Genomic DNA, 12,779 nt, shown 5'->3' with positions numbered 1-12,779 from the left:
GCAAATCCCTTTATTAATTTTACTTGATGCTGTTGTATGTTGTCATCATCCAGCGACGCCGGATTAAGCAATCCTGCATTGTGCAGCCCGTGGACCCAATGGTGGAAACCATGCAAATCCCTTTATTAATTTTACTTGCTTTTACCATACACGTCAGTAGAGGGGCAATTCCCAGTGCTCTGCTGCCTACCTGTCAAGATGGAAACCATACCCTAAGCATCAAGTGCTCTGTTCCTTATTACAGCCTGTGGGGGGTCCCTGTAGGGGTCCGCTATGGTGGCCTGCCTGCATGGAAGGGTACCAGGGATGGAGCTATGAGCTGGTACTACTTACCTGGCAGTGGGTATGTAGTTTGTGCCACTTTGTGCCGCTGGGGCTGGGCACATCCCCACACACACCGAGCTGGAATGCAAATGAATTTGTTTTCAATCAGTTAAAGTTTATTAGTGTAAATAATTGCTGCCAGATCCGTGCAATTAAGCCCTGCGTCTCGGGGCCGCCCGACTGCCGAGCCTCCTGTTGTATGCGAAGGAGAGGGAGGAGGAGGGCGACTGATTTGAAACAGAACGCACAAGTGATACTTTCAAACATGAAACAGATGCTTCCTTCCCAGCCATTCCTTCCTTATTTTTGGCACCGACCACTGATATTTTTTTTTTTTTTTCTTTCCCTTCTCCTCCTTGGAAGTGTTTCCTGCTTTTCACGTTGTAGAATATAGTGGGGAAAAGCTCCGTTCTGAATGTCTGAAAAAGGACATTTCTGTTCCTCGGAAGAACGTATTTCTCGGCGGCTCCGGCTCCGGAGGTAATGTCCCCCGACTTAACTTTAATGTTGTGGCTGAGTCTGTGCGAGGGGAGTTTGTTTGGGAAAGGGGCACTTGATCCCCCTGAGGTGAGACCCCCGCTCTTGGCTCTTCCTCCTCTCTCTTCTCTAACTTGGAAAGCTGACGGCGCTCTCACAAAGGGGTCCCCTAAACTTTTTTTCAGGTTTGTCCTTTGAATTTGTAACCTGGCACTTTCCTGTTTAGAGATGACAACTTTGTTGTAACTTTTAACCAGTTAGAAGGAACGCTACAATGTGGCCGTGCTGTTTTGAGAGTGACGTAGCTCTCTGCATGTAATGGGGGGCTCCAGCTTGATGCCCTAGGGGCTGCCCTAGATGGAACGGAAAGTCTGGAACGGTTGAGTTTAACAGGGAGGACTCCTCCAGGCTTGAATTCACGTAAGATTAATTGGCAATACAGATATGGGATCCATTATCCAGAAACCCAGTAAGATCTGAATTACAGAAAGGCCATCTCCCATAGACTCCACTATAAGCAAGTAATTCTAATTTTTAAAAATGTTTTAAAAATGATTTCCTTTTTGTCAGTAATAATAAAACAGTACCTGTACTTGATCCAAACTAAGATATAATTACCCCTTATTGGGGGCAGAACAGCCCTATTGGGTTTATTTAATGGTTAAATGATTCCCTTTTCTCTGTAATAATAAAACAGTACCTGTACTTGATCCCAACTAAGATATAATTACCCCTTATTGGGGGCAGAACAGCCCTATTGGGTGTATTTCATGGTTAAATGATTCCCTTTTCTCTGTAATAATAAAACAGTACCTGTACTTGACCCCAACTAAGATATAATTACCCCTTATTGGGGCAGAACAGCCCTATTGGGTTTATTTAATGGTTAAATGATTCCCTTTTCTCTGTAATAATAAAACAGTACCTGTACTTGATCCCAACTAAGATATAATTACCCCTTATTGGGGGCAGAACAGCCCTATTGGGTTTATTTAATGGTTAAATGATTCCCTTTTCTCTGTAATAATAAAACAGTACCTGTACTTGATCCCAACTAAGATATAATTAATCCTTATTGGGGGCAGAACAGTCCTATTGGGTTTAATTAATGCTTAAATTATTTTTTTAGTAGACATAAGAACGTTCCCTTATCCGGAAAATCGCAGGTCCTGAGCATTCTGGATAGCAGGTCCCATACCTGTAGTAGCAAATGCCAGAGTTTGCAGTAATGGCCGTCTCACACTGACCAATGCTTTAGTTGCTATAAAATAACCAACTAACCTAATCCAAACTCGTGCCTGAATAGAGTGTGAGTTCCATGGTACATGCAGCGGCACCCAGCTGGGGGTTAATCCAACTGCTACCCGGGAACACTAGTTCTGGAACACTTGCTTGGCATCTCTGCTTAGTTGCCATCTCTAATATGGGTCCAGCTTATTGCTGGTCTTTAAAGTCCTTGTTAAATTGTCTTATGGGCAGCAATTAAAGAAGTGGCTCACCTTCAGGTTATTAGTATGTTACAGAATAGCAAATTCTTTTGCCTTCCTCTTCTGACTCCTTCTAGCTTTCACAAGGGGGTCACTGACCCCGGCAACAACAGAAACTTTTGCTCTGTATGGCTACAATTTTATTGTTATTGTTACTTTTTATAACTTCTTTTTCTATGAACATCCCCTGTAACTTTGGTTTGAGTGCCAATCTATATAAAACATACGGGGGGGTTGCTGGGAGAAAGTAGTAATGTTGATCCATTGCGCCGATGTGACAAGGAGAGAAGCTGTGCTGATCCATATAGTGATGGAAAAGTAGCTGTTGGGGGGCTCAGCTCTAGTTTGGAGTGATTGGGTGGCTTCAATCCATTACTAATGTGTGATGAGCAGAGAGAAGCTGTGCTGACCCATACAGGGGGGTGTTTTGGGTTTGTAGAATTGGTGCCGGTCCCTCATGGGGTTTGTGGTTGGAAGAGAGAAGCTTGGACTGATCCATTAGCTGCTGGATACATTACCTGAAGGAAACTTTGGGCGACTTCAGGAAACAGAAGCGACGCATATGCCATCCCACCGGCGATTTACATTCTTGCCAGTGGGATGTCATTGTGGGGAGATTAGTCGCAGTAACGAAAATTTATCTTGGGGCGACTAATCTCCCCGTATGCCGCTGCCCTAAAACGGCATCTTTTCAGCAATAATGCAATCTTAGATTCCGGCAGAAGGGGAATAGGGGGATGTGTGCAGTTATACTTACTGATCATATTGATATATAGTTGTAATATAGACTTTGTGCCATCTCTATGTAGCCTACTGTATCCTGGCACAGCAGGTTTGATTTCTGTGTATTTTAAGTGCCCTAGGCATTCACTTCTCGTGTGCCCTTCAGACACACAGAGCTACTTAGTAGCAGTTACTTGTAACAGTAATGGTAAGGTATCAGAATAGCACTCAATAGTAAGAAATCCAAGTCCGGCTTGGGACTCCTCCAGTTACATGGGAGTAGGAGAAACAATAGGTTAGCTGAAAGCAGTTCTAATGTGTAGCACTGGCTGAAAGCTCAGACTCAGGCACACTTTACTGCTGCGCTGCAAGTTGGAGTGATATCCCCCCCCCCCCCCCCCCAGCAGCCAATCAGCAGAACAATGAGAAGGGAGCCAGATTGCAGCTTCCAGTAGGTATCCGAATAGCACTCAATAGTAAGAAATTCAAGTCCGGCTTGGGACTCCTCCAGTTACATGGGAGTAGGAGAAACAATAGGTTAGCTGAAAGCAGTTCTACTGTGTAGCGCTGGCTGAAAGCTCAGACTCAGGCACACTTTACTGCTGCGCTGCAAGTTGGAGTGATATCCCCCCCCCCTCACCCCCAGCAGCAGAACAATGGGAAGGGAGCAAGATAGCAGCTCCCCGACACCTGTATTACTAAGGCTAAGGACCCACAGAGCAGTTCAGTTGCCCGCGATAGATCTCTTTGAATACCGAAGAAATGGCCTTTCCACTCGTATTGTCGCTGGTGAAAAGGCATTTTGGAGCAGTTAGTTGCCAGTGATATCACGTGCGACTAAACCGATACGTGGGACATCAGCCTTATGGCAAAGACACACAGAGCTACTTAGTAGCAGCTACTTGTAAACGCCAGAAAATCCCCTGCCATAGACAATACTGAGAATTGCCTCTGCTAAAACACACGTAGGGACAATTATCAGTAAATGATCAGCATTGGCTGTTTTAGTAGCGGTGACAAGTAGTTGCTACTAGTAGCTCCGTGTGTCTTCACCCTAATATGTTGGGAAATGTTTGGCTATTTTCCTAGCAGGATTCTTTAAACCTTGACTAAACCCAATAGACCAACCTGTTCGTGACAGAAGAAGCAGTGGGTCTGGTAAAGTGAAAGATTTTTGGTATAACTTGTCCTTTAAAGGGGTGGTTCACCTTTAATTTAACTTTTAGTATATTATAGAATCAACAGTACTAAACAACTTTTCAGTTGGTCCTCATTTTTTATAGTCTTTGAATAATTTGCCGCCTTCTTCTGATTCTTTGCAGCTTTCAAATGGGGGGTCGCTGACCCCGGCAGCCAAAAACTATTGCTCTGTGAGGCTACAGTTTTATTGTTATTGTTACTTCTCATAACTTTTCTTTTCTATTCAGTCCCTCTCCTATTCATATATCGGTCACTCATTCAAACCACTCCCTGGTTGCTAAGGTAGTTTGTACCTAGGCAACCAGATAGCTGTTATAACTTCAATCTGGAGAGTTGCTGAACAGTTTTTTTTTAAATTAAAAAAAAAAAAAAACTACAAATGATAAAAAATGAAGACCAACTGCAAATTGTCTCAGAATATCACTCTCTGTATCATACTAAAAGTTGGCCACAGATTTCTAGTGCAGTTCCATTGGCTAGAGGCTTCTGGCTGCAAAGGATCCAGTGCTCTGATTGGTTACAGACTACAGGTTGGTTTAGGCCTGTACATTTTCCAGTCTTCTGATTCGCCCATCACTATGGGCTATAGGTTGGACTAGTTCTGCCTTATAATAACAATAACCCTACTAACCGGTTACACATTGCCACTACCCTACTATGCCCCTACTAACCCCCCCCCCCAGGCCTTTAGAATATACTAATGTATGTGCTAATAGTATATATTGTGTTTCTATGAAGACTTCTTCCCAGTGATATAGGGCCGTGCCGCCGCCGCCGCGGGGATAAGCGCAGTTTGTATGGCAGCTTCCCCCATTCTCTCCTCCCTGACTAACAACACAAAGGCATCTTTGTAGCTCATGTTGGACTGGGAGCGGTTCCTGGTGCAAGGATTAGTGGTCGCCTAGCAACTGAATCTTTGGCCACCTTGGCCACACTTGGGAGGTTGCCACAGCTCACATCTACTTTGAAAGGCTCCGTTCTGACATTTTTCCTACAACAAAATCATCTGAAGCCGTAATGGCCGGCCTGCTGGGCCCTGATTATTCTTCAACTACATTACCCAGCATCCTCTGTCTGACAGCAACTGTAATAGCTCTGATTTAGTAACAGCTGGGGGAAATGTAGGATCTAAAGCCTGCACTCTATATAGTAGGAGACCTAAGTAAGTGTCAGCTTTCCAGAACTACATTTCCCAGTATCCCTGCTAGGTTTAGGATAATGGTAGGTAGCCTTCCTGATTTTTATCCTATCGGGCATATTCTGCCTCCTAATACTGTACTTTTAAATTGGCTCCCACCCATATGTATAAATACAAATATACAGAGAAGGAATGTTCTGGGCACACAATAAGCTGTACCCCCATACTGTACTGTCTAAGGGAAACACTATGGCACCTCCTACCCATATGTATAAATACAAATATACAGAGAAGGAATGTTCTGGGCACACAATAAGCTGTACCCCCATACTGTACTGTCTAAGGGAAACACTATGGCACCCCCTACCCATATGTATAAATACAAATATACAGAGAAGGAATGTTCTGGGCACACAATAAGCTGTACCCTCATACTGTACTGTCTAAGGGAAACACTATGGCACCTCCTACCCATATGTATAAATACAAATATACAGAGAAGGAATGTTCTGGGCACACAATAAGCTGTACCCCCATACTGTACTGTCTAAAGGGAAACACTATGGCACCCCCTACCCATATGTATAAATACAAATATACAGAGAAGGAATGTTCTGGGCACACAATAAGCTGTACCCCCATACTGTACTGTCTAAGGGAAACACTATGGCACCCCCTACCCATATGTATAAATACAAATATACAGAGAAGGAATGTTCTGGGCACACAATAAGCTGTACCCCCATACTGTACTGTCTAAGGGAAACACTATGGCACCTCCTACCCATATGTATAAATACAAATATACAGAGAAGGAATGTTCTGGGCACACAATAAGCTATACCCCCATACTGTACTGTCTAAGGGAAACACTATGGCACCTCCTACCCATATGTATAAATACAAATATACAGAGAAAGAATGTTCTGAGCTGCCCAAAGAGTTCATGGCCCCGTTGGCCCGTGCGTGTGTACTCCCTGCAGCCTGTACTGTTAGCAGATGCACCATTATTGCGTTATGCAGGAAGGAAACATTTACTAATTGTGTTATTTTGTGTTGTTCAGTGTGCTGAAGCCATTTAGCCTGCCCATAAGTTATTATCGTCTTTATAATGTGTATAGTAGGGCTTGTGAGTCACAGTGATTAGCTCTAGTCTGAACTAAATGAGGGGGGTTTAGAGAGAGGGGGGCTACAATTGCGAAGATTCCTTGTGTCTTTTATATTATTATGTTATTTCAGTGTTTGTTTTGCAGCTATCTGGTTGCTAGGGTCCAAATGACCTTAGCAACCATGGAGTGCTTTGAATGAAGGACTGGTATATAAATAAGTTATATGCAGTAACAATAACTAAAAAAGGGCAGCCTCACAGAGCAATTGTTTTGGCTGCCGGGGTCACTGACCCCCATCAGAAAGCTGCAAAGAGTCAGAAGAAGAAGGCAAATAATTAAAAAAAAAACTATAAAATTGGCCAAGGAATTGGCCATTCTATAACATATTTAGGGAGAATTATTTTCCTTTACCGTCCAGTTTCAGCTTAGTCATGACCCAAATCATTTCCATTGGCCTGTAGCCCGATGATTTAGGGAATTGGGGATCAGCAGCTACCAAAGCGTAATTATACATTTGTTTCTAAAGGGGGCACACAATGTTTAGTGAGTGGCTGCCTGGTTGCTTCTGAAACACAGATCCTAGTGTGGGAGTGTGCAGGGAGTGTGCTGGGAGTTGTAGCTGTGCAACACCTTACCTGCCCTATGGTAGCGCACCATATTAACTTATAATGGTGCATAATAAGTCACATTAAGATTTATGTACAGAATATAGAGATGTGTTGCCGTCACTTGGGTGTGGGGTGCAGGTAATGAGAGGCTGGGGCTGTTCTTCTGACATGCACAGACAGGGGGCGCCCATCAGTATGCACCTCCTTCTCTGGCACCTCTAATCTGTAGGAATGGATTTGTTATTTTTGTGTTCCAAAGCATGATTGCAAATGAGCTTATACAGGATAATATACCCCCTACTGTAAATGATAAGGATATTAGCAGTCACTGAGGGGTTCTGTGCCCCCCATATAAAGGCACAAGGCTGCAGGCTGAGTTATACAGGGAACTCTGAGTATCACTCATGTATTATAAGGGATAATGTACCCCCTACTGTAAATGATAAGGATATTAGCAGTCACTGAGGGGTTCTGTGCCCATATAAAGGCACAAGGCTGCAGGCTGAGTTATACAGGGAACTCTGAGTATCACTCATGTATTATAAGGGATAATGTACCCCCTACTGTAAATGATAAGGATATTAGCAGTCACTGAGGGGTTCTGTGCCCATATAAAGGCACAAGGCTGCAGGCTGAGTTATACAGGGAACTCTGAGTATCACTCATGTATTATAAGGGATAATGTACCCCCTACTGTAAATGATAAGGATATTAGCAGTCACTGAGGGGTTCTGTGCCCCCCATATAAAGGCACAAGGCTGCAGGCTGAGTTATACAGGGAACTCTGAGTATCACTCATGTATTATAAGGGATAATGTACCCCCTACTGTAAATGATAAGGATATTAGAAGGCACTGAGGAGTTCTGTGCCCATATAAAGTTCCAGTGACAAGAGACATCACTAAGCACTGTTTATAGGGATATATAATACAGACTATACACTATGTGATCCGCTGGACATAAATATAAATGTATTCTGAGAATCCAATGTCTGTGTGTTTCACTGCAGTGGCTGCAGTTCCTTATAATCGCCAGCAGGGGTCCCATTTGCTTTATTCATATTGAATTGTTGAAGCGACACCTACTGGTGACTAGTGGTAGTTTAGAGAAACAATACGGTTACTGCCCTTACAGTTGCGGAGAGTTAGAAGGGAGTTGGAGAGAGACCTTTCTTCCTTGCCAAGTTTGTGGCGTCACTGGCTAAAAATCTGAGCAGAACTGAGAAATGTTCTATTTTTATTTAAGAAAACAGAGCAGCATGAGTAATGGGCTGATCTGCTGAAAACCTGTGTGCTGGGGTTGGTCCATAACCCCCCCCGTGCTGCGCACTTAATCATTAGCACATAGGCGCTGCTTCCCGTGAGACCCAGCCATCTGGTTCATATACACTCAAGGAGTTCTGATCCGCCAACTGTATAAAATAATAAATATCCAGTAATAGGAAGAAATGCAGATTCAGCACAAAATGTATTTACAGTGGCCTCTAATCTGTCTCTGGGCTGCACCAAAGGGAAAGCAGTAATAAAGTTTAAGTCTTTAACATTCTTTTAACGCAAGGTTCCCAGGTATTTGTGCTGAACTGCAACTCCCAGCATTGCTTGTGACTATAGCTCAGCAATAGGACTACATGCTCTGTTATACAGAATCTCAGCCATAAAGCAGGGCAGGACTGCTGCTTACAATGGGGGGATCAGATAGGATCTGTGCCACTGTGACAGAATGCTCTGTTATACAGATAGCTAGAATCTCAGCCATAAAGCAGGGCAGGACTGCTGCTTACAATGGGGGAGGATCAGATAGGATCTGTGCCACTGTGACAGAATGCTCTGTTATACAGATAGCTAGAATCTCAGCCATAAAGCAGGGCAGGACTGCTGCTTACAATGGGGGGATCAGATAGGATCTGTGCCACTGTGACAGAATGCTCTGTTATACAGATAGCTAGAATCTCAGCCATAAAGCAGGGCAGGACTGCTGCTTACAATGGGGGGATCAGATAGGATCTGTGCCACTGTGACAGAATGCTCTGTTATACAGATAGCTAGAATCTCAGCCATAAAGCAGGGCAGGACTGCTGCTTACAATGGGGGGGATCAGATAGGATCTGTGCCACTGTGACAGAATGCTCTGTTATACAGATAGCTAGAATCTCAGCCATAAAGCAGGGCAGGACTGCTGCTTACAAAGGGTATCAAGCTCTGTCAGTGCTGATCTATAACACTGTAAGACTGCTGTACATGTTTTATTCCAGCAGCTCCATCATTAAGGCACATTTGTTGGTTTTGGTTGCCCTTTGATTCCATGTGTATCCCTCTACATGTTCGGCCCTGTCAGTCAGATCATTTGCTTTTTCTGTTATTTTCATATTGTTCCTGGTTTGTTCTTTCAGATCGCGTTTTCCCAGCACAGCAACTTTATGGACTTGGTACAGTTCTTTGTGACATTTTTCAGGTACGTAGCAGCCCTCCGCCTGTGCGCCCCATAATAACGGAAAGATGAATATTTCCCCCTAAAGCTGTTTAAAGGGCAAGTAAAGCTCAAAAGTTCATGTAGCTGCAACTACTGTTTAATGGGTCGGTTGTAATACAGGCGTCACCAGTTATGGCTCAGCCAGGCAAGGGTTAATAAAGGGACCCACCCTATTTTCTTAGTGACTGGGGGTTCTGGGTGGCTGGAGCAGTACTTACTGGGCCGCCATCAGAGACTTTGGGGCCCCACACAAGATACTTCTATGGGCCCCAATATAAACAGCTCATCTTACACTATAAAGTCCATTAATGAGCTAATAAGTCAGTTCATTGGGGGGGGGGCAGTGGGGTTTTTCATTCATTGGGGGGCAGAGGGTTTTTCATTCATTGGGGGCAGTGGGGTTTTTCATTCATTGGGGGGGCAGTGGGGTTTTTCATTCAATTGGGGGGGCAGTGGGGTTTTTCATTCATTGGGGGGGCAGTGGGGTTTTTCATTCATTGGGGGCAGTGGGTTTTTCATTCATTGGGGGGGCAGTGGGGTTTTTCAGTCATTGGGGGGGGCAGTGGGGTTTTCAGTCATTGGGGGGGCAGTGGGGTTTTTCATCATGGGGGGCAGTGGGGTTTTTCATTCATTGGGGGCAGTGGGGGTTTTTCATTCATTGGGGGGCAGTGGGGTTTTTCATTCATGGGGGGGCCAGTGGGGTTTTCATTCATTGGGGGGCAGTGGGGTTTTTCATTCATTGGGGGGCAGTGGGGTTTTTCATTCATTGGGGGCAGTGGGGTTTTTCATTCATTGGGGGCAGTGGGGGTTTTTCATTCATTGGGGGCATTGGGGTTTTTCATTCATTGGGGGGCATTGGGGTTTTTTCATTCATTGGGGGGGCAGTGGGGTTTTTCATTCATTGGGGGGCAGTGGGTTTTCATTGGGGGGCAGTGGGTTTTTCATTCATTGGGGGGCAGTGGGGTTTTTCATTCATTGGGGGCATTGGGGTTTTTCATTCATTGGGGGGCAGTGGGGTTTTTCATTCATTGGGGGCCGTGGGGTTTTTCATTCATTGGGGGGCCGTGGGGTTTTTCATTCATTGGTACAGCGCTGCGGAATATGTTGGTGCTTTATAAATAAATGTTGATAATAATAATAATAATAATTGGGGGGCAGTGGGGTTTTTCAGTCATTGGGGGGCAGTGGGGTTTTTCAGTCATTGGGGGGCAGTGGGGTTTTTCATTCATTGGGGGCAGGTGGGTTTTTCATTCATTGGGGGGGCAGTGGGGTTTTTCATTCATTGGGGGGGCAGTGGGTTTTCATTCATTGGGGGGCAGTGGGGTTTTTCATTCATTGGGGGCAGTGGGGTTTTTCATTCATTGGGGGGCAGTGGGGTTTTTCATTCATTGGGGGGCAGTGGGGTTTGCCCCTGAATCCAGGATTCAGTTTGGGATTCGGCTTTTTCGGCAGGATTTGGATTTGGGCGAATCCTTGCAGTACATCCCTAATATATATATATAGTCTGACACAATAAATTTTCTATATTTTTTCACTAAGACCTGTGAGTGCGGCATCCCTTTCTCTTGTACATATATATATATATATATACATATATACACATGTGTTATGGTTATGTGTGTGGAACAGAGTGGGGTAGCTGCACGAGGAGGATTTAAGATGGCATATTGAGGGGGGGGGCTCTGGCATATGGATAGTGGGGGGCGCTGGCGTATAGAGGGTGGGGGGCAGTAGTGTATGGATAGTGGGAGGTTGCTGGCGTATTGTGGGTGGGGGCACTAGTGTATGGATAGTGGGGGGCCACTAGTATATGGATAGTGGGGGGGCGCTGGCGTATGGATAGTGGGGGGCGCTGGCGTATAGAGGGTGGGGGGCAGTAGTATATGGATAGTGGGAGGTTGCTGGCGTATTGTGGGTGGGGGGCACTAGTGTATGGATAGTGGGGGGCCACTAGTATATGGATAGTGGGGGGCGCTGGCGTATGGATAGTGGGGGGGTGCTGGCGTATGGGATAGTGGGGGGGGGCGCTGGCGTATAGAGGGTGGGGGCACTAGTGTATGGATAGTGGGAGGGCCCGCTGACGTATAGTGGGTGGGGGGCACTAGTGTATGGATAGTGGGGGGCCACTAGTATATGGATAGTGGGGGGGGCGCTGGCGTATGGATAGTGGGGGGGGGGCGCTGGCGTATAGAGGGTGGGGGGCACTAGTGTATGGATAGTGGGAGGCCGCTGACGTATAGAGGGTGGGGGGCACTAGTGTATGGATTGTGGGAGGCCGCTGACGTATAGTGGGTGGGGGGCACTAGTGTATAGATATTGGGGGGCCGCTGGGGTATAGAGGGTGGGGTCCACTAGCGTATGGATAGTGGGGGGGCGCTGGTGTATAGAGGGTGGGGGCCACTAGTGTATGGATAGTGGGGGGGGGGGGCACTGGCGTATGGATAGTGGGAGGCTGCTGGTGTATAGAGGGTGCCAGCCACTAGTGTATGGATAGTGGGGGGGGGCATAGAGGGTGGGGGCCACTGGCATATTGAAACAGGACAGTAGCACATTACGTATGTAACTTTTTTATGTGGAATATAAATACTTAGTCATCTGTAGTTAAATCGACACTGTGAACTGGGGCTCCTGGCACATCAGATATCCCAAATATCCCAAAATGAATCCACACTTCCCCATGCTCTGTCTCAGCAGAACGAGACTTCCCCTCTTGCAGCACAGGGTGCGCGTGATTGGTGCTCAGCTGTGAGTGGCAGGGGCATCAGCCTATGTGTCAGAGCTCATTGCTCCTTACCCTAACCCTGTGCCCCAAGTTATTGGCAGTAGCAGGTGTTTTGCCCACTGAAAACGTGCAGTTTGGAAAGTGGCTTAGAATTACATTTTATTTCTTCAGACAAAAAAGTTTTTGGCTGGAGTTCCCCTTTAAGTCACATTTGGATCACAAAGAATGTGTTTATGGTTCTCCTATCTACATTCATTAGTTTACTGGTTACACAGAACACTCCTCTTTACATTTATATATGAATATATGCCATGTTTTTGTCTGAAATCAAGAGACAGGCTGGCTAGGCAAATTACGTTTTCTTGCTGCCACCTTGTGGCCAGACCAGTTATTACACCATGGGCAGCTTGGCTGAAATAATATGCAGGCAAACAGCATGTTATTAGGGTGATAATAATCAATTCTGGGCATGTTTGGCACCTTATTTTATTAGGTTCACTTAGGTTCTTATATGGCTTTTTC

General features: G+C 45.4%; 1 protein-coding gene across 1 annotated transcript in view; it reads left to right on the top strand.

Annotated features, from left to right (window-relative positions):
• Nucleotides 1-12,779, top strand: part of atrn (attractin) — an 85,276-nt gene that overhangs the window by 61,419 nt on the left and 11,078 nt on the right. The window contains exon 25 of the mRNA XM_002936366.5: nucleotides 9,456-9,517. Coding sequence (XP_002936412.3) covers nucleotides 9,456-9,517 — 62 coding nt within the window. The remainder of the gene's footprint in view (nucleotides 1-9,455; nucleotides 9,518-12,779) is intronic.

Source organism: Xenopus tropicalis, chromosome 1, assembly GCF_000004195.4.
Source record: "Xenopus tropicalis strain Nigerian chromosome 1, UCB_Xtro_10.0, whole genome shotgun sequence".
Classification (NCBI taxonomy): Eukaryota; Metazoa; Chordata; class Amphibia; order Anura; family Pipidae; genus Xenopus; species Xenopus tropicalis.
The sequence above is the reverse complement of the archived record's forward strand: the minus strand, read 5'-3'. Positions and strand labels throughout refer to the sequence as shown.